The sequence below is a fragment of the Ovis canadensis genome, chromosome 7 (genome assembly GCF_042477335.2).
Source record: "Ovis canadensis isolate MfBH-ARS-UI-01 breed Bighorn chromosome 7, ARS-UI_OviCan_v2, whole genome shotgun sequence".
In the NCBI taxonomy this organism is placed as follows: domain Eukaryota; kingdom Metazoa; phylum Chordata; class Mammalia; order Artiodactyla; family Bovidae; genus Ovis; species Ovis canadensis.
Genome location: NC_091251.1, coordinates 83,737,768 through 83,764,657, shown reverse-complemented (window position 1 = coordinate 83,764,657; position 26,890 = coordinate 83,737,768). Strand labels below are relative to the sequence as shown.

Genomic DNA, 26,890 nt, shown 5'->3' with positions numbered 1-26,890 from the left:
CCTAGATATAAAAGCTGGAATCCCAAGCAATGTTCAGAACTAATTTGGGTTTTCTCTGCACTAAGAAATACAAATCCTTGTAGTTCACCTCCTTAGGCCAAAAGTCATAACATCCTTGACTGTGGATAGCAGTAGGTCTTTTGGTACTTTGGATAAGGCTTTTTTTTCCCCCAGTCAGGCAAATAATCTGAAAAGAGAAAGAAATTACATGTAAGTGCATTTTTCTGTTTGTGCGGTTTCTCCACCAGCTAGAGATATTTAAAGGCTCTGAACCTCTTGCATCTTTAATTCTCTGTTTTAAGTGTCATTTTATTTTTAGAGAACTTTTCACTTTTTTTAGTTCTACAGCCAGATTGGGGCACCTAGCTGGAAAATCATTTTCCCTTAAAAAAAAAAAAAAAAAAAGGCTAGAATTTGAATGCAGGCATGGAATTCCAAACAGATTTACTACAGTGTGATTCTTCGGACATTAACATTTATCCCTGAAAGATAACTGAAAAGGGTCCTTAAATTAACTTACAAAGACAAGAGTCGCTAGAGACACTTGTCCCGCCTTTTAGATAAAAGAGGATTAATTACCTGTAAACTTCAAGGCTCCAGGACGCACGATGCAATCCCTCAGTGGAACTTTGTGCTAGAAGCTGCAGCTTCTATGACTTCGGGCAAGACTGGCCCAGGCACTCTGGTCACATAGAAAGGGGAAGGGAAGAAGTACCTGAGCAAGGTAGGAGCCACTCAGAAGCAGCCTGGGGCCGCCACTCACCTCGAGGAGGAGGAGCTGGTGTCCGGACCCACCTGAATCGAGAGGACAAGCGAACCCTGGATCCGCCAGGTGAGGGAAGGGAACGCCCGCCCTACTCACCCCAGAAGAGGCGGGGCGCGGCTTGCGATTACCCGCAGGGGCGGAGCCGGTCGAGCACCTGGGCCGAGGCGGAACTGAGGGGATCCAGCCACGGCCAGAAGAACCTGGTACCAAGACTCACCTGTGCAGGGGCCTGAGGCCGGGCCGGGGCCAGAACTCACCTGAGCCAGCGGAAACCGCCCCGGGAGTAGCCCCAGGCTCGCCCAGCGCGGAGGGCGAGGCACCCCGCCGGGCCGCAGCACCCGAGCGCCCCTCCGTGGGTCCGCGCGGCGCCATGACCTGGAGCGCCACCGCCCGGGGCGCCCACCAGCCCGACAACACCGCGTTCACGCAGCAGCGCCTCCCCGCCTGGCACCCGCTGCTGTCGGCCAGCATCGCGCTGCCGCTCTTCTTCTGCGCCGGCCTGGCCTTCATCGGCCTGGGCCTGGGCCTCTACTACTCCTCCAACGGCATCAAGGAGCTCGCGTACGACTACACCGGCGACCCGGGTACCGGCAACTGCTCGGTGTGCGCCACGGCCGGCCAGGGCCGCGCGCCGCCGCCCCCTTGCTCGTGCGCCTGGTACTTCTCGCTGCCCGAGCTCTTCCAGGGCCCCGTGTACCTCTACTACGAAATGACCAATTTCTACCAGAACAACCGGCGCTACGGCGTGTCCCGCGACGACTCGCAGCTGAGCGGGCTGCCGAGCTCGCTGCGCCACCCGGTCAACGAGTGCGCCCCCTACCAGTACAGCGCGGCCGGCCTGCCCATCGCGCCCTGCGGCGCCATCGCCAACAGCCTCTTCAACGACTCCTTCTCGCTGTGGCACCAGCGCCAGCCCAACGGGCCCTACGTCGAGGTGCCGCTCGACCGCACCGGCATCGCTTGGTGGACCGACTACCACGTCAAGTTCCGCAACCCGCCGCTGGTGAACGGCAGCCTGGCGCTGGCCTTCCGGGGCACCGCGCCCCCGCCCAACTGGCACCGGCCGGTCTACGAGCTGAGCCCCGACCCCAACAACACCGGCTTCATCAACCAGGACTTCGTGGTGTGGATGCGCACCGCTGCGCTGCCCACGTTCCGCAAGCTGTACGCGCGCATCCGCCAGGGCAACTACTCGGCCGGGCTGCCGCGGGGCGCCTACCGCGTCAACATCACCTACAACTACCCGGTGCGCGCCTTCAGCGGCCACAAACGCCTCATCTTCAGCAGCATCTCGTGGATGGGCGGCAAGAATCCATTCCTGGGCATCGCCTACCTGCTGGTCGGCTCCCTCTGCATCTTCGTGGGCTTTGTCATGCTGGTCGTCTACATTCGCTACCAGGACCAGAACGAGGACGAGGAGGACGACGAGTGATTCCTGCTTTCAAAGTACCCTTTCTGCTCCTTGCCAAAACTCTTGCAAACTTCTTTAGGTTTCTCCCTCTCGACTGTCACCCAATTCCAACTTCGCCTCACACTGCCTCCTATTGTGGATGAGGGGACCAGAGAGAGAGAAATTGACACCTGATCAGGCGCTTCCAGGCTCTTTTAGGGTGTTTGAACTGCTAGAGCGAGACATTCCTACAAATTTCCCCCATCTCTTTCACGAGTGGACATGTTAGGTTCTTTGAGCGAGGAATGGACGCTTGCTTATACATTCTTATTCAAACTCCATCTGATGAAGAGACAGACCCGTAGATGTCAAAGAACTCTTTCGAGATCTAACAGCTACTCATTGGCTCCTGGTTCTGATTCTGACTCTGAAGCTAGAGCTTTAACCACTGTAGTACAGTGGTTTTCTTTTCTTGGGGGGTGGGGGTAAGTGTAGAGAGTGAAGCCTACAAATAACCAGCAGAGGCATGGAGAAGGGGAGGAGAACATGCTGTTTTAAAATGTAGATAGATTAGAAGGCCCCATCCCCAGAAATTCTGACACATTAAGGCTTTAGTGAGCCCCTCGAAGCTGCAGTTTTAACAAACCCATCTGGAGATTCCTTCTGTATTCCCTCAAAGGAATCAGTGCCCTGAACCAGGCAGCAAGTAGGATACTGTTGCCTATTTCCTTATATGTCTGAGGCTAGGTGTGACTCCATCACTGCCCGTCCAGGTTTTCAGGTGGTCATCTTTTCCCAGGGGCAGTGACAAGCATAATGTTCCCAGTTTGGTCTCACTCCTCCTTGAACATAGGAAGCTCTCTGTAACATGCAGAGTAGTGAAAACAGCTAGTTGGCATACAGATTTGCAGAGCCGGGTTTTGCAACAATTCATTTGATATTTTAGTGCAAGAAATTGAATTTTTTTTTTTTTTTTTTTTTTGCCAGGTACTGTGTAGAGACTTGAAAATGTCAGGTCAGTTTGTACAATTCAGTGGGCAGGTTTTAACCTTAGAATCAGATAGCTGGAGGGGACCTTAGAGGGAAAATGTTTTTCCTAAAGTCATATTGTGACTCAGTCTTGTCATCTAAATGATTTTTTATGCTTAGTGATTTTTTTATGCTTATGTTGTTCATACCTTTTCCCTTGTGTCTAAAAAAAGTTAATGTTCTCAAATGAACCATGTTTGTTTTTAATAATATGTTGAAGTGAATGCTAAGAAATTAGTCTTATGTAAACTAGACTCAAAAATTATTTGAACCATTGAGATAATGTTAAACTTTGACTACTCTAAACTCCTTTTAATATATTGGTATATAAAGTTACTGTAAGATAATAGAATTTTTAAAAACCCTTTTATGGAAAAAAAACTTTAAAAAGTGAGATCATCTGCACAAGTTTATTTGCTGAAAGCAAACAGTTACTCGGTATTCTATCAGAACTCTTAGTGCCTATTCCCTATTATGGCTACTTTCCAGTTAGTACAATTTTTGCTCTTGCCAGTGTTCTTGCCTGGAGAATCCCAGGTACAGGGGAGCCTGGTGGACTGCCGTCTACGGGGTTGCACAGAGTCAGACACAACTGAAGTGACTTAGCAGCAGCAGCAGCGGCATAAGGCAGGGCAATACTTTGAAGTTTTTTGGTTTTTGTTTTAATTGAGTCACAGAAATATTGAATTGTACTGAATAATTTATATTAATTTTATTTTATTCTTCTGGTTCTTTGAAAAATAATAGACATAGACAACATGCATGTTCGCTGACATCTGTTGGATCTTCTGGAACAGTTGTGACTTAAGAGATTCTGTCCCAGTATTTACATAAACCAAAAAATATATTATAATCCCAGTATGTTGGCTTCCCAACTCCTGAATATGACACAGTTTTACTGCCAGATTTTGTAGTGTGATTTTAGGCTGTGTATATATGATCATATGTATGTAGAGTAATTTTTATTTATCATGAATTTTTGATCAAGTAGTTGCTTCTTTATAATTTACCACATTTTTTTTACTACTTAGTTGAGAAGAACCATGTATATTACTATCATTTTTACAGTATTCATTGCTATAAAATTTTAAATGAGTCTACAAAATTAAAGGTATTCTGATTAAATCAATGAATATGGTTCCAGGTCCTCTTTGGGTTTTTGAAAGAGAATAAAGGTTATATTTGTGTTGCCTTTGTTATCACATTTGCTTAATCCTTTTGAACTATGATCTTAAAGCCACAAATGTTTAAAGTTACCAGCTACCATCCACTTTGCTCATTTGTTATTAGCAGATTTATACTGCAGCAAGAAAATTGCCTTTCAGAATAAAGCTCAAATGAACTCAATCTTTCAGTGTTAACTTCCTAACACAGAATTTGAACTTACATCAATATCAACATGTAGTATGAATCAGACAATCCTTGACTGTTGTTTGAATTTAGTAAAATGTGGTCAATTTTTAATAATATTTAGTATTAAGTTACTAAAGAATGTAACTGCAGCAATCTTACTTATCCATTTCTGCATTTTACCCAAATTCTAAATTACAATTATTTATTGGGTATTTTGGACTACAAAACTTCAGAAACTTTGAAAACAAAAGATGAAACATTTTCCTGCACTGTAGCGTTTTGTTTAGTATCTCTGGATTCTAGCTGGGTTTGAAGTCTCATGTTGTCTAGTAAATGCTTCCTAGCTAGAGTTGTGTTGTCTGGAATGAGACTGAAAAGTGAACCTCAACAATTGGACTGAAAATGTGCTTTGATCTACTTTGTAAAGTAAACCACAAACAAAAGAGAAACTAATGTGGTTGGCGGGAACTCCCCGTACAGAATAATATAACAAAGGCTTTCCAAGAATCTCCAGAATCAAGTCAACAATTCAAGGACTAGACAGTTGTTTCAAATCAGAGACAGAAAAACAGTCTGAGATTTTCTTTAGTAATAAGTACCACTTCACACTATATAACCACAACCCTTTCTGCATCATGGTATCTGTGCCCTCTTCTCGTCATTGGGGATCTCAAAAGTCTTGAGCAAACTCTCAGAGTTATTGGTAGAGCTGTAATGTAATCAATTCCTTATATGCCCCTGGGTATATCAGTTACTGTGTACAAGTAACTGTAATAATAGTAAATGCCCTCTTCCTTTATTTTCATCAGGCATTTCTTTGCACCCTAGATTTTTTCCCACTGATAAAACATAGCTGACTGAATTTTTTTAACTTCAATTTTTTCCCCCCAGGAGAATTTCTCATAATTTCCCTCTAACAAAAGCAGTCACATAAAGTGTCATTAAGAAAGTCATTCAGTGAATCTGACTGAAATATATTAAGTTCCCAGAGAGATTTTACCCGAGAGTAGTATTTTTGTGTAAAGAATCTGCAAAAATTACAAACAGTTGTTGACTCACTATATACTACCATCCCCCATGGTTTCTTTGATAAGACTAACAACGTGTATTCAGGGAAAAATACTTCCCCACTGGTTTGCCACCTGGCGTTATAATTCTCACTGTTAGTGGTAATGATGTAAATTAGTTCACCACAGCAAGGTGTCATTTCTTTATTTATGCACTTGGCTGAGCAGCTCAGCATAGCACAATGAAGACCCCGAGGCAGTGAAACCTAACGTAGACTGGGGATGTGGAGCAAGAGGAGAAACGAAAGGAAAAAAAAAAAGAAAAAAAGGTGCAGTTTGGAGCATGAAGCAGGGTGTCCAGAAGGGGGAGACTTGGCTGTGACTGGAACCCACTGGAACCCACTGCAGAGAGCAGAGCCCACCAGTGACCTCACTGATGACAAACCTTGGAGAAATTCAGTAAGTGGATGGTAGCTCACCTCCTTCTGAACCTCTCAGCTTGTCTTTTTGATGAGTTTTAGTGTGATTTACCTTTTTCCTTAGAAGCAAAAGATATTACTGTACAGCACCTCCTCTAATAGCCTTTCTCTCTGCATTGAGTTCTTAACTGAATTCCTATTAAAGTGGCTGAAACCTTACATTACTGATGAAAACTGTGAATGACGTGTCATTAATTATGATACTTTGTTCTTCTAAAAGGCCGTTGTTCTGAAAGTCCAAGGTGCTTAACACTATTATACAGTTTCATTAATTTTAACCATCAAAATGCATGAGGTTTTAGAAAGTCATCAAGACTGATGAGGGAGAAATTCATTCTGTTTTGCTCAATTTTGTTCAAAAGTCAATGAAAGCAGTGTTCTACAACAAAAGCACAGCCTCTGGATGAGGCAGTCATAGTCATTTCAATGGGGGCACTTGAATATTCTCAAAGGAAGACTTGATGAAGTCTTGCTATGATTTTAATAAGTTAAAGACATATTCCATTTTTATTAAAGAATCCAAAATGAGAGCTCCATCACTTCCTACTCATAGTAAATGACAGAATGTTGTTGTTGTTTAGTTGCTAAATCATTTCCTGCTCTTTTGCAACCCCATGGACTATAGCCTGCCAGATTCCTCTGTCCATGGGATTTCCCAGGCAAGAATACTAGAGTGCGGTGTCATTTCCTTCTCCAGGAGATCTTCCTGATCCAGGGATAGAACCTGCATCTCCTGCATTGCGGACAGGAGCCACCAGAAAATTCTTTACCACTAAGCCACCAGGGAAAACCCAAATGACAAAATGTGAAAGTGTGTGAAAGTGTTAGTTGTGTTTGACTTTTTGAGACCCCATGGACTATAGCCCACCAGGCTCCTCTGTCCATGGAATTCTCCAGGCAAGAATACTGGAGAGGGTAGCTATTCCCTTCTCCAGGGGATCTTCCTGACCCAGGGTCAAACCCGGGTCTCCTGCATTGCAGGCAGATTCCTTATCAGTGGAGCCACCAGGGAAGCCCAAATACAGAATGGAAAACACTTTTACTCTTTGCTTTTTGTTTTTACCTACAGGGCTTTAGGGCTGAAGACTTGATATTTCAATGTAATTTGTAAGTAACTGAATGATGGTATCATTTGTACCATTAGGAGGCAACTTAGCTCATTTGTTCACTCCCTTTCATGAATCTTTAAAAACATTATTGACCATCATATAAGTAAATGGCATAATCTCTACCTCCAATTCTAACTTCTCTCCAAACTCACACATCTAGCTGCCTCTGGGATACGCCTAAATGTCCTACAAATAGCATAAGCTCCACGTGGTCAGCAGGAAACCCACTGACCTTTCCTCCAAACCCATTCTTCCAGGAATAGCCCCAGATGCTGAAAATGACTCATCGGTCCCACTCAGTTATCCAAGCCCCAAACCTGAACTGCCTCCTTGGCTCCTCCCTCTGTTTCTTCCCACATCCAACTAGTTATCAGAGCCTGTTGCTTCTAGATCCCAAATGCACACTCAATCAGGTCTCTCTCTGTCATTGCCCTGGCCCAGGACTTTGTTATTTTCCATCTGGAAGCTGGAGGAGCCTGCTAATTGGGCTCTAGTTTATTTTCCACATCCTAACCACAAGGAGCTAGCCAAAACACAGATCTCATCACATGACCCTCAACTTCAACTCTCTCACGTCCGCACACAGCCTGCAGGTGAAAGTCTCAGCTCCTTAGCAGGGCCTACAAGGTCTTCATGGTTGGCCTCGCTCTGAATCTTCATGCCTTCTTCCTCCAAGGCTCCACCAGATTCCAGCTATATTGAATGATTTGAAGGGGCCTGAGCCCAGCATCTTCTCATGTCTTTGCCCATCCTCATCTTGCATGTCCACTTGACCGTCAGAATGTGTCCCAGTCATCCTCAAGACCCTGCTCAGTGTTTGGGTCATTGGCTCTGTGAAGTCCTCCACAAGCCATTTTTGCCCTTCCACTCTCTGCCCTCAGCCTTGTCTTCCCTTTGTGCTTATTCCTTCCTCACAGCACTTGATGCATCGTCTAGAAATTGCTTATTTGGTTATATACCTCCATATTCAAACTGTTAGTTCTTCGAGCACTGAGGATTTTTTCATCTCATCTGGCTTTATTACTGTCAACGCCAAGCTGAGTGACTAGCCTGTGGTAGGTCTTCAAATGAATGATTATTAGGAAATAATTGTGATTCCATTACTTTACTACCACTGAACAGATTATTTCTTACAATATCATTAAATGCATAGGAAATCACTGAGGAAACAAAGATGACACCCTAAACTTTTGAAAATGTTACAGTAAGGAGTGTCGTAAAGGCGCATATATTTTTAACAGTGCCAAAGTCTAAGCTTAGAGTTCCCATTTGGATAACTTACATGTGCAGTCGGGTTTTCCTCCATAAACTAATTTGCAGCGATGAATAGCAGATGGGTTACATTAATTCATTGATAGAAGGGACAGTTACTTTATACTCAAAAGTCCTCAGTGTCTCTCCTACTAAACTGCAATAAGTTAATGGAATGTTTATATTTTTGTGGTGCTTCTTTATAGAGGAGAATTTTTTACTTACTGTAGTATTCTATAATAAAATGTAAATGAACACTGCTTTCCTCTGCCAGATAATTACTCCAGAAACCATTTAAATGAAAATAGCATTTGTAGAGAAATATCCAGAAAGAAAAGCAAAAATAAATGGCATACTAGTGGTCCCATTTGCCGGCTGATGTTTGGTTTATAACATTTGGCACATCTTGATATCTACATAATAGTAGTTTTCAAACCATAAATAATATTTTACGGAGGTCACACCATAGTTATTTAAGTTCAGGGGTTTATTTCCCTGAGCACTAAGTAGCTATGAATGAATTATGTTTAGTCTGATCTGCCTCAGAAGGGCCATAAACCTCCAAGTCATAGCAAACCATGGAATATTACTTCAATACGTCAGGAAAATTGTACATGTAAAAGAATAATGCATGATAAGGGAAAGGTGTTTTTATTTTTCTAAAGTAATATATGTTACTGGGCAGGAGCTATAAAATTTTGTTATGTTAAACTTTCCTCTGATTCTGGAAAACAAGTTAAGAAACAGTTTTCCCTGGTCAGACCTAAGCCAGCAAAGCAGGCTGTGGAAACAGAGACAGCCTAGGAAAGAGTTTGGCTTTGATTTTTTTCCTTCTGAGAATCCTGCTCTTCAAAAAGATGAAAGCAAGGAAAAGTCACAAGAATGCAAGAGATGGTTTCGCAAACTTCCCTTTACAATCAGCATTCTTCTCTTAAGCAAACGTTTTGGATTTCCAGGCGAATGTTTTTGTAGATACCCAGAAGAATCTCCAAGAAGAGAAGGTATAATTCACTTATAAAATTAAATCTACTTAAAATGCTTAAATGAAATTGTTAAGTATTTCCCAGACAACATGCTAAGCAATTTCCTTGGTTTCCTCCTTTAACTTCTATAACAAACCCTAATATTATCCCCATTGGGCATACGCAGAAACAGAGGTTTGGAAAAATAAAGAAACTAGTCCAAGGTGACATGGTTGACGAGAGACAGCAAGGAGGTCACTGTGACTGCAGAAGCTCCCAGCTATTCAAAGTCTGTAGCGATGCCTTCCAGGCAATGTTCTCAATACCTTACCAACAACGTCCCCCCATTGTAATCCTCATGACAGTCCTGTGAATCTGCAGGGCACAGACGAGGAACCTGAAGCTCAGAGGGGTAAAGTAACTAGCCTAAGGTAACACAGACAGTAAAGAAGAGCCAGGATTCAAACCAGCTTATCAGACTGAGGATCCACACTAAGGCACTCGATTTCTCGTCCTCTCTGAATATTAAGAGTAATCTCATAAGGGAACAAACATAGGCAAGACACTCCTAAAAAAAAAGGAACAGGGGGATGTGGGAGTGAGGAGGTGGAAGGGAAATTTCCCTTGACCCACCAGAAATGAAGACTTACTGCAAAGTTTCAGTTATTTAGACAACTGGGTGATTTTAGACAACTAGACCAATGGAACGGAAGGGAGAGGCCATCAGAGCATGAAAGAAAGACCAGAAGTGATTATAATTCAGGAGAGTGGTGACTTCTGAGAAAAGAGGAGGCCGAAAGAAAGAAGCAGGGATGAGGGACAGGCAAACAGGGGCATCAAAGGTACTGGTCACATTCTATTTCTTAAACTAGGAAGTGAATACACAGGAGTCCATTTTGCTAACATCATTTAAACTATGCAGGGCTTCCCAGGTGGCCCTAGTGGTAAAGAAATGCAAGGGATGAGGGTTTGATCCCTATGTTGGGAAGATTCCCTGGAGAAGGGAATGGCTACCCACTCCAGTATTCTTGCCTGGCAAATCCCAAGAGGAGCCTGGTGGGCTACAGTCCATGGGGTCGCAGAGTCAGACACGACTGAGCATGCACCCTTAGACTACGCAGATAGCATAGTATTGATAAAAATAATAACCCAGGGAATATGCCCTGTCCTTGTGAAAGGCTTTTGGGGTGGGGATGGTCCTCATACTCTTAGAACATGATGGTCTATAACACTCTTAGAGTCTACTCCTTTCTGGGGTGTCTCCAGTATTTCTATAGACTCATGCAATGCACATGGTTAGAGGTCATTCTCAAGCGTTTGGTAATTTGTTAAGAAGTCTGAAAATTCTTTTTGATTTAACAGTTTCTTTAAATTGAATGATTGAAATGACTTTAGATGGACTACTGCCCAAGCACTCCATTCTAATTGAAAGTTCAAAGGCACCAAGCACACTCAATGGTTGGTTCCCTGGGAATTCTGGTAGGTTGGCCATTCCCAGTTTGTCCAAATATGGCAGGAAGGAAGCAAAGCTCTGGGCAGGGATGGTACAGAGAGGCAGAAGCTCCTACAGGACCTATAAGCCTCCGCGTCTCCTCATTGCCTTTCATCAGAGCAGAAAATAGGAGAAAATGCAGTCTAAGGACAGATCTTGAGAAAGGAATGAGTCGTGTTTTAACCGCATCCCGTCCAGTTTGTGGTCAAAGGTGAACTCAAGCAGCCAAGCAGCAAGGCTTGGTCCCAGATGCTTTGCTCATCACAGAGTCTTGAATTGTTCCTGAGGCACACAACCCTGGGCTGAAGGAGTACATCCCACAGAACTGGGAGGAGGAGCCTTTAACTCTGCCACCTGGCGCCCTGAAGCCAACTCTTCATGGCCTTGTTGACCTTACCAAGGACTGTCACCGGATCCTGACTCAAAAGACAGGGAACGCAATGTACAACTTAGTTGATGAGCCTCCGGCCAGTCTGCAATCGGACTCTCTTCTAAAGATGTGCACTACTGCCCTCCGCTGGACGGAGACAGAATCCCAGCCTTTAACTACTTCTGGGCCTCATGCAGGTGGGAAAGGAAAAAAAATCTTAGGTGATTGTGTAATGCTGGTCGCCTGATGCGAAGAACTAACTCATTGGAAAAGACCCTGATGCTGGGAAAGATTGAAGGCAGGAGAAGGAGACAACAGAGGATGAGATGGTTGGATGGCATCACCGACTCGATGGACATAAGTTTGAGCAAGTTCCGGGGGTTGAAGATGGACAGGGAAGCCTGGAGTGCTGCAGTCCATGGGGTCACAAAGAGTTAGATAAGACTGAGCGACTGAACTGAACTGAATGCTCATGTGGAATACTAGTTTCCAAAATTAAGGCTCCTGAGAGTAAATAAAATACGAATGCTTATAAACTGCATAATAATTGTGTTTTAGTACATTCCAATTAATCTATCAAAAAAGAAACGGGAATGTTTATTTTTCATTTATACTCAAATTATATGGACTATTTCCTTCAAATATAATTCTAGTGATTACTACCAATTTGTTTTTTCTGCTAAAAGTTGTGTGTTTATTTTAGAGCTATGTCATAAAGAAAAGATTCTTGACACTATTCTTGGAAAAGTACATGCCATCTACTTCACTGCAACTTTTCACCAGATAACTTTGCCAAATAGGCATGAAAATGGTTTTTATTAGAAATTTTTATTCAGTTCAGTCATGTCCAACTCTTCGAGACCCCATGGACTGCAGGACGCCAGGCTTCTCTGTCCATCACCAATGCCCAGAGCTTACTCAAACTTATGTCATCGAGTCAGTGATGCCATCCAACTATCTCATCCTCTCTTGTCCCCTTATCCCGCCTTCAATCTTTCCCAGCATCAGAATCTTTTCCAATTAGTCAGTTCTTCGCATCAGGTGGCCAAAGTATTGGAGTTTCAGCCTCAGCATCAGTCCTTCCAATGAATATTCAGGACTGATTTCCTTTAGGACGGACTGGTTGGATCTCCTTGCAGTCCAAGGGACTATTAAGAATCTTCTCCAACACCACAGTTCAAAAGCATCAATTCTTCAGCGCTCAGCTTTAGGATTGACTTATTTGAAATTAGAATTTGGGTTTCTTATAGTGAGAGGCTAATAAATATTGACAGGCACCTTTCCCAGGAACTACATGAAGCTGGCTCACAGTCTTAAGAAACTGACAGATAAACCCTCCCCGTGGCCAGATTTTTTTAAAAAGAAAGCCTATTGTCTCTCAGCAAGCAAAGTAAGTATGCTCACTAGGATCCGGTGAACTGCTTAAACTTAGACAGTAATTTGGAGGTAGCTAATTTTAAACTTCGCATTTTTTTTTTCTGAGGTTGATGTTGAGCCTTGGAAACAAAAAGAGAAATTTTTGTAACATATTTCTGAATTTTGTATACACGAATCTCGTACATGCCATGCTTTGAGACTGAGAGACACCATATTTCTTCCATTCTAAGACATCTCCCACCCCCATATTTTAACATCTCTAAAATCAGGTTGTGTTTCAATTTCCTGGTTTCTCACTATCCATGGCTTCTTCCAGTTGCTGTCACTTAGACTCACTGTCAGCCAGGCCACGGTCATGGTGTGGGTGTCATTGTGTTGCACCATCATCATATTTTGGGGCAAAACACTGCATTGTGCATAATCACAGACATTGAAAGATCTGTCTCTAGAGGGACTAAGAACAGTTGGGCTCTGGGTATGAAGACATGTTAGGGGAAAGTTAGCCAGTTTAATTTTACATATACTTTCCTTTTTATTTCTGCACAAGTGGGACATATAATAAAACTCTAAATAAATATTTAAAAAATCCCTTGAATAAGGATAAAATACAAAAATTTAAACATAAGGAGCTTCTAATTCCTCTTTTAATGGGCAGCAATTTTTTCATAGTGATACATAAAATAATGGGACATGTCATGATTGATAGCATCTTGAATTCAATGAATTATATGGTACAATAACAGGGCAGTGGAAAGAATGCTTCTGAATTCAAAACCAGATGACACAAGAAGGCATTAACTGAAAAGGCGTATTCACTCAATTTCCACTGTCTGGACTATCGATCAATTTTGAAAAAGAAATGGAATTTTAAAAATTCTCTCACTTCTCTGATGTACCCAGATATTAGAAGAATAAAACAATGTGCCAGATGCCAGCATGGATCATCCCTTCAGTCTTCGACATCTCACTGTAATTACTGGATACAGGCCAACCAACCTTCTGGATCACAAAGAGTGTAGGTGAGGGGCTCAAAGATCAAAGCCGACACGGAGCTCATCTGAAGCCCAAGTAATATATGTCACTGGAAGGATGCACAGGGGGATAGGGTGTGAGGAGAGTGAGAATACTGAAGTGTCTTTCTCAGTCCCTGAGGTCTCCTTTGGACCAGGAAGCTTTGCTGGACAGGCATACATCACAGGTCTGTATATTACATCTCTCTGTGCTCTCTCAGTACAAGTTGTATGTGAGTGTGTGAACTTGATGACCAAATATAAATCAGAGTTATTTCTGTTGACAGGAAATAAAGTTAGACCATCAGACATGCTCAGAGCCAATATCTGCTTTCATGTTTTTCAAAGTTATGGGGAAAAAATGGCTCCCATTATTATGACTGTCTTGTCAGAGCTAAGACGGAGCCAATTCCATTCCACCTCAGTTCTTTTACTTAGCCAAGAATGGAAACCATACTGTGATAAAATATTGCCAAGAGAGAGTTCTAAATAAAAGCCTCCCAGTCAATTTAGACTCAGCTGGTGGAAGACTCACTTCAACCCCACCCTCTACCACCCTGACCAAGGAATCAGGTTTTTGTTTCTCCTTCAAAAATGTGTTTCTTGTTCCCCACCATCTATCCCCACCCTCCTCACCTCCCTCCTTAGCCAAGCTCATAGAATCAGATTTTTTTTTAACGTACGCAGACATAGATTCTTACGCCAATTTTTAGTAGCGTAAAATGTACACAAATATGGGGAATAGCAGGTTTATAGGTTACTCAGGCAGATCAAGCTGTTTCTAGTTACACGTTTCTTATGAGACAAATCCTCTCCTGGCCCTTTGGAAGATACATTTCCATCTGCCTTTGCTCTCCATCCCCGTTCCAGTGCTGAGTCAAGCCCCTGGTTCAAAGGCTGGTGAGCATTTCTCCCTGTAATGATTAGTGTCTCCTTGCAGCTCCACCGTTTCTGTACCTCGGACACTCTCAAGTTTGACAACTTTCCCACCTGCTGGCTTTACACATCTTCAGTGTCTACTGGGCACTGCCTGCTTTCTGAATCTGGAATATTTCTAAAAGCATTGTGTGCGTGCCTGCTAAGTCGCTTCAGTCACGTCTGACTGTGCAACCTTATGGACCATAGCCTGCCAGGCTCCTCTGTCCATGGGATTCTCTAGGCACGAATACTGGAGTTGGTTGCCATGCCCTCCTCCAGGGGATCTTCCTGACCCAGGGACTGAACCCATGTCTCTTATGTCCCCTGCCTTGGCAAGAGGGTTCTTTACCACTAGCACCACCTGGAAAGTCCTCTAAAAGCTTTCAGTCAATCCAAGCAAGTTGCTCAGTCATGTCTGACTCTGCGACCTCATGGACTGGAGTCTGCCGGGCTCCTCAGTCCATGGAGCTCTCCAGGCAAGAATACTCGAGTGGGGTGCCATTTCCTTCTCCAGAGGGTTTTCCTGATTTGGGGATTGAACCCAGGTCTCCTGTGCTGCAGGCAGATTCTTTACCATTTGAGCCACCAGGGAAGCGTTCATAGTCTCTAAAATTCTCCCCAGTCCTGGAGAACCCTTCTTTCAAGTTCTAGTACTCTTCCCCTAATCGAGTCTCATCCTGGGCAAACATTAACACAAGATACTGGTGAAGAAGCATTTCAGTTTTGTGTTTTCAAGCCCAGATGAAAACTATGTGCTTTGAGTGACAGATGGGGACACAGATGAGCATTGACTTGGGAGGAGATCCTGTGCACGGCTGCTTTTCCATCATGTGACTCCGATAAGTTATCTAACTCTTTGTGCCTCTTCTGCAGAATGAGGCTGGTGGACTAAACCACTGGATGCCTTTCCAGTGATAGAATTCTGTGATATGAGATTTAGATGGAAATGTTTACAGTGGACTGGGCATAGGATTAATATTTTGTTTTAATGTCAAAGGATTAATCATTCCTCTGGTGGTTCAGTGGATAAGAATCCGCCTGCCAATGCAGGGGCCATGGGTTCGATCCCTGGTCTAGGAAGAGTCCACAGGCTGCGGAGCAACTAAGCCCGTGAGCCACAACTACTGAGCCGTTGCTCCAGAGCCAGAGAGCCACAACTATCGAGCCTGCATGCTGCAGTAACTGAAGCCAGGTGCCTAGAGCCTGTGCTCGACAACAAGAGAAGCCACTGCAAGGAGAAGCCGCACAGCACCGCTAAGAGTAGCCCCTTCTCAGCGTAACTAGAGAAAGCCCATGGAAAGCAATGGAGACCCAGCACAGCCAAACATTAACAAATTAATTTATACATAAAAAATCGTTCCCCTGAAATGTCTTCTGCAGGTTATTTCTATTTTCATGAGATGCTATTTGTAGCTGCTTTGCTACGCTGTGGGAAAAGTCCATGATCACACAAGTTCAAATAGGTTTTTTTCCCCCTGCAGGACTTTTCAGAGCTTTTAGCTTATGATTCTCCAGGAGTGAGATCAAAGACTGCCAAACTATGCAAACATATTTGAGCAAGTACCTCTTTTTGTTCAAACACTAATCACCATCTTGTAGATACGGGGTTCTACATAAGGCATCTTGGAGAATGGTGCCCAGCGGTGGTTTCATGAGGAGAAACACATTTGTCAGAATTGCAGGAGTTCATGGCAGAGGAGAATCCTGTTGCTTTCCACTGAAATTTTTTAAATAGATTATACTGAGGTTTATTTTGGACTTGGTTTCTTCCGATCTCAACGTCTAAAATCTTTTAAATGATATGCTTATTTAGTCCCAAGCATGCAGGGGACAAGGATTTGGTATCTGTAGCCATCTTAACCCTTTTCCTACTCCAGTCCCAGCCCAATTCACACTTGTCCATCCCTTCTATTCCCCTCACAACACACACCCTGTCTTCTAAATTGCAAACCGAGCCTGCATCCTGGAAGAGCTAACGTCTAAGGAATCCAAGCCTCTGTTTCACTGCCAAGCACTGTTCCAAGAAGTTCACTGATCTCTGAAATCTGCCAGCCCCTAAATCGCTGAAGGGGGTCAGAAGAGTTAAAAGATTCCAGATGGGGCCAGAGCAGCCTCTCCAATTTCTTCCGCCTCTGTTGTTCATTCAGAGGGTGTGACCTGTACAGGTCACTAAATCTCTGTGTGCTTTCAACTCCCCATTTATAAAATTTGGCTGATACATATTGATTTCTAGAATGTTTAGAGATACCTGAATTCAAATCACAACAAATTGCAAATTCCCAACCTGATTTTTGCATTATTACCCAGAGAGGCTGTGGGTACAATTCAACAGTCAGAAAGCAGCATGGGTGAGAAGTTGCAGAAATTGACCAAATCAGGCATTCTTAGCTCCAGAACCCCTGCTACCCAATTAAATCTGCACATTCACATTGGACAGCATCTAGTTTATAAAGGCAAATATTTAATTAGTGAGACCTAGGATCAACAATACTACTTCTAACACATGTAACAAGATATCTCAAACTTGGGAAGCAAACCCTGTAAACTTAAACTACTGCAAAATTATAAAGTTTAACATAAAAATGGAAAATCTTTAAATGGCTGTTTTGTGCAATGTTCTTTACAGACAAGACTGCCACACAATGGAACTGTGTAACGGCTAGCAGCAGGCACTCCAGGAAGATAAAATAAACTGGCTTTATGGACCCGAGGAATTGATTTTTAATGAGATTCTGCTTGGCTGTAATGGCATCCTGAGAGAGTGATCTAGTTTCTACAGCCTCTGGTATACAGTTATAAGGTACAGAGCAGTACTTGCTTAAACAAGGCCCATGCATTTGCTCTTTTAGAATATGAGATGAAATAAAAGAAGGATGCTATTCTAATACACATCCCAGAAAGCACATGGGTACATGCTACTATATACCTTCTGACACTATTCCCATGGCGTTACCTGCTTGTATATTCTGAATTTTAAAGGACCAAAATCCTTGAAGTGATACGTATGTATAACTTTTATATTTTTCTCCACCAGAGTATAAGGACCCACCCGTAAATTATTACATAGACTTGATGGATTCTTTCATGCTCCATAACTTGAGCTTCATGCTGACATTTATGTTTATATGTATATATGTACAGAGGTGGGTATAGATAAGAATAGGTAGAGGTATTGATAGAGATATGGTTATAAATTACAGATGGTGTAGAACAGAGAAGGCAGTGTAACATATTGATTAAAATATGTTAACCAATTTTAAGCTTTAACTCTTTGTCTCTACCACTTCCTAGCTGTGTCCTTGGACATATTAATTTACTTCTCTGAGCCCCAATATTATCTTCAATATGTGGCTAAAAATCCCTATTTCATAGGGCTATAATAAAGATTAAATGACTCAGAGACATAACAATTTACATGAATCTCAGCAATATAATGTGAAAAAGTAAATGCCAAAAGATTATATAGAATACATTTTTTCATAAAGTTAAAGCTAAGTAACATTTAAATCTACATGTACAATAATTCACAAGCTTTAATAAAACTATGTAAAAAGAAAAGAAAAGGTAAACACAGAGTTGAGGATGATGGTTACCTTGAGCTGGGGGAAGTTGGGAAAATGGGAGATAGGATTATATAGCTAGATACTAGGTTACAGTCAAGGTTCTAGTTAGTTCTTGGGTGAAGGTCTTACAAGTATAAATTATGAATAACTAGCTAACTGAATAAAACTAGCCATGCATGGACCAAAGATAAGAATATGTCATGAACCAAGGAATAGGGCTAATCCAATTTTATGCACTGGAGTGTCAAAGAAAAAGGGAAGGATAAAAAGATAATATAGAAGAAAGTGATTAGCACAGTGCTTTCACAGTAAGTACTCAAGAAACTTTCAGGTAGCTGGCTAGGGATTTCTGTATCCACATATATTGTCATCCTTATTGAGTTTCACATCCTCCAGCATCTCTGATTTCCCCTCATTTCTATTTCCTGATTTCCTCAGTCATTTCTTTTTTCCTGGTACAACATCTGTATTCCCCAAATTCTTCACTTCTTAATTTTAAAAAACTTGAGGGATAATTTACACACAGTACCAGATACAGGTCTTAGGTGTTCAGTTCAGTGTGTTATGTCAATTGTATTCACAAACTCAACCATTTAAAACAAGATATAGAACATTTCTATCACCTCCAAAAAGTTCCTATGTGACCCTTTACAATCAATTATCCCCCATACCAGAGGCAACCTTTTTGACTTCTGACTTCTATTATTGTTGATTAATTTTGGCCATTCATAGATTTCATATAAATGAATTATGCAGTATATACTCTTTCATATATCCCTTCTTTTGATCAATCTAATGCTTTTACGATTCCCCATATTCTTGTGTACCAGTAGTATTTTGTTGCAGGCATATATTACAGTTTGATTATCCTTTCTCTTGTTAATGGACAACTGGGTTGTGTTCAATTTGAAACTGTTATGAGTAATGCTACTATGAACATTGCCATGTAATTATTTTTGTAGATGTATCTTTTGATTTCTCTTGAGTAATCCTTAGGAGTGGGATTGCTGAGTTGTAGGGTAGATGCCTGCTTATCTTTTTGAGAAATTGCCGTTTTTCTCAATGTGGTTAAAAAATCATTTCAAATCCTTAACCTTGTAACATCTAACTCCTTTGAAAGCTGATTAAGTAACCATACTGGCAATGACCCATTTGTGTCTGGTCCCTGTCCTTTATCAACTCCAAAATGATTCCCAGGCCAGTGAAACAAATTTGGAAAAGAAAGAGATGAATGTAAAGAGCAATAGGTGAATGCAGACCTGTCTGATGGTAGAATGTACAAAACGGAGCAGCAAGAAAGCACTTCCCTGCTGATTCAGACCATGAAACGAATCATTTTTAAGACTGCGTACTACTTGAGTGAAGTGTGAGCCTAAATCATAGGTTCTCCAGCTGGGTGGATGAAGCTCTTGGCTTCAACAGACAGACTGAATAATCTTTGGGGGCCAGGGGTGGGTGACGGATGGCAGGGACATTAATTGCTTTCCATTGGCTGGTTGAGTTGGTTGTAAAGAGAAAGGCCTGCCCTAGCCCCAAAGAGCTTACATCTGTTTCTCATACAGTTCAGCCACCCGTGCTGCTTCAACCATCTCCTACTGCTGGCCAGGCTACCACTTTATTGATTTCTCCCCCTGCCCTTTTAAAAGATGAAAGTTCCTAAAAGCTTTTTGTATGCAAGTACCTGTGTTTGTATGCATGCACGTGTGTGTTGGTAACAATGGTTTAGGTTAGCAAACTAAACCGCAGCTAGAAACCGTTGGTTTGTGTGCGTGGGTGTGTGTGAGTGTTTAACCAATTACTCTAAGATTGGGCACCCCCAGTGGTGGAGCTGGCAGAAGTATAACAATTAGAATGTGATGACAACAACTTAAAGATAATTAGTTGACAATGACTTGAGACCTCATTAACCCCTTTAACACCTCATGGTTTATGATTAAAATGAAATACTTGGAGACCATTTTAAGGACATCTTGTCTCACTACCAGCAGCTGTTAAGGTAGAGATACAATATTTGGTGTTCTTTGATATGGCTCCCATTCTTTATAACCATGAACAATAATTATTCAAAACAGCTATCATTATTCTATGGATATCAATTGATTAAGGTGTTTTTATTCAGAAACCTATTCTTTTACTTCTTTCCCCAACACTCTCCCATTCTCATCCAGGCTTTTAAGTAAATGATGGTCAAACTTTTTAAAGTCAGCCCCATTGTCCTTATAAATTACATGGATTGATAACGTCAACTGTGATTTTTATTGAAATCGCAATCCAATTGGGAATTTACAACTGGAGGATTCTACCATGAGAACTTACAGGTGTGTTTAGATGAAACTGGGAAAATTCCCAAACCTGCTAACCTCAGGCTTCAATAAACAAATGTTTTTCATTTTTCTTAATGGGCCCTCAATAAATATTTAATAGATGAATTGATGCTGAGATTCCACTATCTTCCAAACTTTGTTCAGTTTCATGTTGCCTCTAAAATAGACACCATTCAAAACACTGGAAGTGAAACCTAGTGGTTCTATCCTTTATTACTAAATATTTCTTAGGAAAAAAGTTTCGGTGCTTCTGGGACAATCTGATTATAATACATATTAAACTTCAAACATCAGACAATGTTTGAGTATGTAAGGAGGTTTGAAATAAACTTTATTTGATTATAAAATGTTGATCACGTATAAAACTATAGTCTCTTTTTAAGCTATAGTCTTAATATCGGTTGTACTATTTAGATACATAATCAGTTGTACTGTTTAGACATTACAACCAATTATTTGATGTGGAAGTTTCATACTAATAAGGCCAATACTGCTAAGTTTTTCCATTTTTAGAACAATGATCTTTAACCTTTTGGGGGGTCACAGACCCATTTTAGAATATGTGGAAACTGCTGATCTGCAAAATCCTCTATTCACTTACATGCCAAGTTGATAGAATTTCCTGGAATCTATGGATTCCCAATTAATATTCGTTTATCATCAGTAATATAAAGGTGATTTTAATCTTCCAGACATGTTGGTGACAATCTAGAAAACAGAAGAAGGGGAAATGGACCATTTATGAATATATTGTGTTCAAATTAAAACTATGTTAGCCAATCAGAAAAACGATGTCTTGTTATAAAATAAGGTCAAGTATGCAGTGGATGTTTATTGAAAAGATTTATTGACCAGAGTTCTGAGCAAGGGCTTCTCACAATATAATCTATATGACTCCAACAAAATTAAGAGAGATGCTTGTTTAAAATGCATATTCCTCGGCTTCATTTTTGGCCAAATATACTGGCTTCTCCTGTGATGGGAGCTGGCATCCTATAGCACAGTTGAACCAATTTCCAGGTGATTCTAATACACAGTTAAGACGGTCTCTTAACATGCTCATTCTTAACACTTAGCTTATGTCTTTTGCAAAGTGCTTTATTTATATTAGTATTGTTAGTCAGTCAGTGTGGATGAAGATCTTACATAAACATACAGAAAATGCTTTTGATAACTCCAATTTGGATAGTGGATGTCATCAGGGAGAGAGCCCTTGGAAGGCAGCTGCAAACAATTGTCACTCCACTGCACTTACCGTCAGAGTCAGGCCACTTTAGATTGGCCCATCACATTGTTTCATTTTTTGGTACTTAGTCATTTGTTACAATAAAAATTAAGTTACAGGGAAGGAACACTGTGACAGGATAATGGACTCCTGCTCAGAAGAAACCAGCCTGCCTCCAATTCATCACGGCATTTATAGTGCATTAGAAGACATTACAGCGACAACATCATTCCTTTGGGGCAGGAAGAAAAACCAGATTGAGTGGAAAAGAGGGAATTTACTCCATGAACTTGGCAAAAGTGAAATAAAAATAGAATCCCGGGGTGGTTTAAATTGCCATGTTCAGCAAAGGATGAGGGAAAAGCTAACTATCTCTGAGGCTAACGTTCCAACATGTTAAAATTTAAAAAAAAAAAAGCTTAGTTCACCTTGCATCACATGAGTAGTTCGTGGGTTAAAATGAAATGGTTGCCTAAAGAATAACAGAGAGGCATGGGAGAAAATGGGCAAAGTTAAGGCAATTTAAAATGATTAAAGCCCACAGAATATTTTGCAAATATAAAATCCTGGAGAGAAGCTTAATAATAATATTTGTCCAATGGACTGAGCCAAAGATATCTATATTGTCTAGGTATTTTAATTGGAGGCCTGAAGTATCATTATAAAATCATAAGAAATCTGTGTCTGTGTTCTTGTAAAAGTAAAAATGGTTGTTTGATGTTAGAAAGCAATGTTTTGAAAAGTAGGAGCTAAAGGAATAGCAGTGGGTAGGCAAGCCTGGCAATTTAGACCTGGGAACTTAATAACTGTATAGTATTTTTACTATTATACCCATACTATGTTAAGCCTGGGGGGGGGGGTGTGGGGAGCAGGGGAAAGAGAGGGCACCAGGCAACTTGGTATAATGGAAACAATGTCTTCATTCTCTGATTTTTTTTTAAAGTGCCATTTTTCTAAACTACACTTTTCCAGAAAGTAACATTTTTTTGTTTTGTTTTGTAGATCTCAGATCTCTCCAGTGGGGCGAACTGGGGAGGGGAGATTCTGGTTTTCTCCTTAATAAAATCTTTAATTCACTTAAGAATCAATTTGAACAAAAATCTGTGTGGTCTCATTTTCTTCCCCTGCCAATCTGTGTTATTTCCAGGGTGAAAGGTAATTTTGACCGTAAACATGGTTTCTATCACCCATTTCTAATTTTAACCTATTTGTCTCCATTTGATTTACATTGAGTCTAGAGCAAATTAACTATTGTGAGCTTTTATTGAAAATTAATTAGGTGGCTAAAGTGCCCATGGCAGTCTCTGCCAGTGTGTGTTTCTCTCTGGGTCGCCAGCCTTCTCCAGTTAAAACACCTAGCAACTTAAAATATCCATAAAACGAATGATATAATTAGTTCCAGAGTGGAACTCAATCTCTTTGAAATCAGATGCTTTCTTCTAGTGCTGAAGGGCCATGCTATAGCCAGCATTTTATGGTATCAGGGGATTTTCCTGGGGGTAAAGAATAGCTCATTGCAGCTGAATCATCTCACGTGACTTACAATAGGCGTCCCTGTGGTACCAAATACAGTTGCATCTCTGATCAGATTCGTAAGTCAAAGCAAGGAGAAGAGGGGAGCTGGGCTTACCATACTGTAAATATAAAAAACAAGCTACCCATGAGTGTGTGTGTGTGTGTGTGTGTGTGTGTGAAGAGAGTTCTTATACTTAAGAAAAGCCAGGATGTAAAGGTGATTTATTGTAAATAGTTCCACAACATTAAAATGAGTTTTTCTTTTCGATGTATGCTGCTTCAAAGAAGAGCTCTGTGGGCTCATAAAAATGCAGAGAACAAATAGGGGCCTCTAAGTCCAATTTATATGCCATGCCCACTGTGCATTGAGACACATATAATCTGTAAAATGTCAGCTTCAAAGTTCCACCGAAATGGGTGTTAACCCTGACCTCTGGCCTCGCTGCCTCTGGCTGGGCCTGCGTGCTTTCTTTACCAGCTGTTTTAGATAAATGTGTTCCATTTTTAAGAGATTGTCTCAGCATTTTTTTTACATGAATAGTGGTAATATTATTAACTCTCACTGGAGAAACCACCTTTTCTAAGAGGGTTTTACAGAGGAACCAATCATTTCATGCCCCATGCAGAGAGGAGTGAATTAATAAATATGTCATTGTCCTGAAAATATTTAAACAACACTGGGAGAAAAGAGCAAGGCACACAACAAAAGGAAAGCATATTAGTAGTGTTTCCTGTCAAAATTCACAGAGGAAACACTTTATTTAGGCCATTTTCTCCATGAAGAGACATGGCGGGCCAAAATAAACACAGTGAAGGAATCTGGTTTATCCCACTTTGGAGATTGGAGACCATCAGCTCAACCAATGTTATGAGACCAAAACCAGGTTTTCTCTCTTGAGGCTGCTAAGTGAAGCCATCGACAGAGGTAAGTAGATAGACTTAGCGGATCCATAGTCCAGGGATAAGTGGTACACACCAGTACCATTTCTTACGGGGCCGAGCAGAATAATTCACTTACAAGGCTCGATAAGCAGAAAATTCAGAGATATATATATACAATTTTCATGTAGGGGATTTACCCAACCAAGACTATAAAAAAAGGTTTCAGAGTCCGGGGATGTTTTTCCATTTCCACAGAACAAAGTAAATCCTGACAATGTTTACTGAGTGATTCCTGAATGCCACATAGTTCTTGATGGGAAATGGATTTAAAGACATGTTGTTGTTCAATCACTAAGCTGTGTCTGACTCTTTGCAGCCCCATGGACTACAGCACACCAGGCTGGTGAAGGAAGAGAAGCCTTCACCATCTCCCAGAGCCTCTTCAAACTCACGTACATTGTGTCAATGATGCCACCAAACTGTCTCATCCTCTGTCGCCCCCTTCTCCTCCTGCCTGCAATCTCTCCCAGAATCAGGGTCTTTTCCAGTGAGTTGGCTTATCAGGTGGCCAAAGTATTGGAACTTCAGCATCATTCCTTCCAGTGAATATTCAGGTTTGATTTCCTTTAAGAAATGACTGGTTTGATCCCCTTGCAGTCCAAGGGACTCTCAAGAATCTTCTCCAGCACCACAATTTGAAAGCATCAATTCTTCGGCACTCAGCCTTCTTTATAGTCCAACTCTCACATCTGTACATGACTACTGGAAAAACCACAGTTTTGTCTATACAGACTTTTGTCAGCAAAGTGATGTCTCTGCTTTTTAAAACACCGTATAGGTTTGTCATAGCTTTCCTTTCAAGGAGCAAGTATCTTTTAATTTAAGGATTATTCCTACTAGCCTAAAAAATTGACTTTCCAGGATCAAAAAGCCAGCCAAACTTCACACAGATGAACATTGTCACCAGGAAGAGCAAGTGTAGATGGGAATGAAGTTATGAAATATATAGTTGTGGGTAAAGCAAGAAATGAAGTTACATATGATGGAATGTAGTGATGTATGGTGAGTTTCATTGAGGTGATATAATCAGTCCTGATGAACAATTGCTAGGGCCCAGGTTAGCAACTGAGAAAGGGAATACTATGCTATTTGCTAAAGGAGACAGAAGATGGAAGGGATACAAGAGAAAAATAGACCACCTTTTGGCGTGAAGCATTCATTGCAACCCACATGAAGAGAGGAAAGTGGGGGCAAGATGACCAATCCATTCTTGGTCAGCTTTTGCCAGCTGTCAGAGTCTCTTGTTTTGACTGGTACCCATTTTGATGAATCTTGAAACTACGGTGTGCAATGTGTTCAGAATTTAAGACAAGGATAGAAAACATTACAAAATCCTGAAATTATTACACCCCTTCAAATCCACATGCATTTGAAACAGGATCCCAAATTCTCAGCATTAAATTTTATATAAGGACAGTTTTGAATTCTTTCATATGTAGAGACTGATATCATTTAGATAAGCCACGAGTGTTTTTTTCATGAGAAAAAGTTCCTCAAAATAGCTAAGACTGTTGAAAGTCACTAAAGAAATCATTTTGAAAGGGTAGATACGCCTCCTCTAGAATGTTGTATTTGGCGCTCCCAAATGTGTTACCCAAAAGGATTAAGTCTACACCAGGTGAGAAGGTTGTTTTTGAAATTGATCCTGCAGAATTGTCCCTTTAAAGTGGCTGCTTTCATGAATCAGCCAGTATTTATATATTATTATAAAGATAATACCCTTACTTTACCTCACAAGGGTGTTCTGAGAATTAATTAATGTTTGCCAAGTACTTTGAGCTCTGTAGATGAAAGGTGAAGTGGAAATGCTAAGTAGTATTATTATTTTCATCTGTATTTGAACTTGCCTCTTATAAGACAATCTTTTTTTAAGATAATGATCTCTCCTTTGGGGAGAAAAGGCAAAAATTGCCTCATCCACAATCAAACCCTCATAAGGAGGACAGGTGTGATTATGAGGATTTGGCCTAAAGAACAGATTGAAGTGGATGGCAAACTTCAAAAGCATATATTCCCAAATCCCAAGACTTCTCCTGGGAGTCCCACAAGTGCCAAGTTCATCCTATAATCCCTGTCGAGATATGGCCAAATGCAAAGGCCAGGACTAGTTAGGTATTTACATGGCATGTAAATAACAACCTAAACCCTTTCAATTAACCTCTTTCCTGCTAGGTGTTTGTGAGGTCCACAATCCAGTTACTGAAGAGAAAGATACTCTCTTAATCCTGCTGCTCCTGCTGCTAAGTCGCTTCCGTCATGTCTGACTCTGTGCAACCCCATAGACGGCAGCCCACCAGGCTCCTCTGTCCATGGGATTCTCTAGGCAAGAATACTGGAGTGGATTGCCACTTCCTTCTCCACCCTTAATCCTACCAAGAAGTTAAAGGACAATGTTTAGAAATTGGTTTGGCTAAACCAGTTGGCTAATTGCCTTGAAAGGAATTGATTTTGCTCTGTTCTATGTCTTCAACTCTAAGTCTAACCCTGGTCAGTGGAGGAGAATGATTGCCAAAGATTTCGACAGTCCCTCTGAGAGTGTGTCAGACTGCAGTGAAGAAGGACAGTGCGAATCTCAGGATCCGGAAGGACTCAGAAGCTTTTTCCTCCTCCCCCTACAGAGTGCGTCCTTTTCAGAGAATGGATCTTTGTTATCAGTATCTCTTCCAACACCCCGGTAGGTACAGAGCTGGTGAAGGAGGAACAGATGGCATATTGGCAATATATTGGGGAAACCCGTCTACACCCAGAAGACCAGATTCCTTCCTGAAAAGTGGTTTGAAATTTCTTGGAGGCTTCTAACTCTGTGCT

General features: G+C 41.4%; 1 protein-coding gene across 1 annotated transcript; it reads left to right on the top strand.

The window, feature by feature from the left end:
- The first annotated feature begins 836 nt into the window (after window positions 1-836).
- On the top strand, window positions 837-4,532 carry TMEM30B (transmembrane protein 30B). Its single transcript, XM_069596761.1, has one exon. It carries the CDS (start codon window positions 1,137-1,139, stop codon window positions 2,196-2,198), a length of 1,062 nt encoding a protein of 353 aa, XP_069452862.1. The 5' UTR covers window positions 837-1,136; the 3' UTR covers window positions 2,199-4,532.
- The last annotated feature ends 22,358 nt before the right edge of the window (window positions 4,533-26,890 follow it).

What these genes read in the sequence shown, in the direction of transcription:
- TMEM30B (XM_069596761.1), top strand. Translation starts at nt 1,137, where the DNA reads ATGACCTGGAGCGCCACCGCCCGGGGCGCCCACCAGCCCGACAACACC.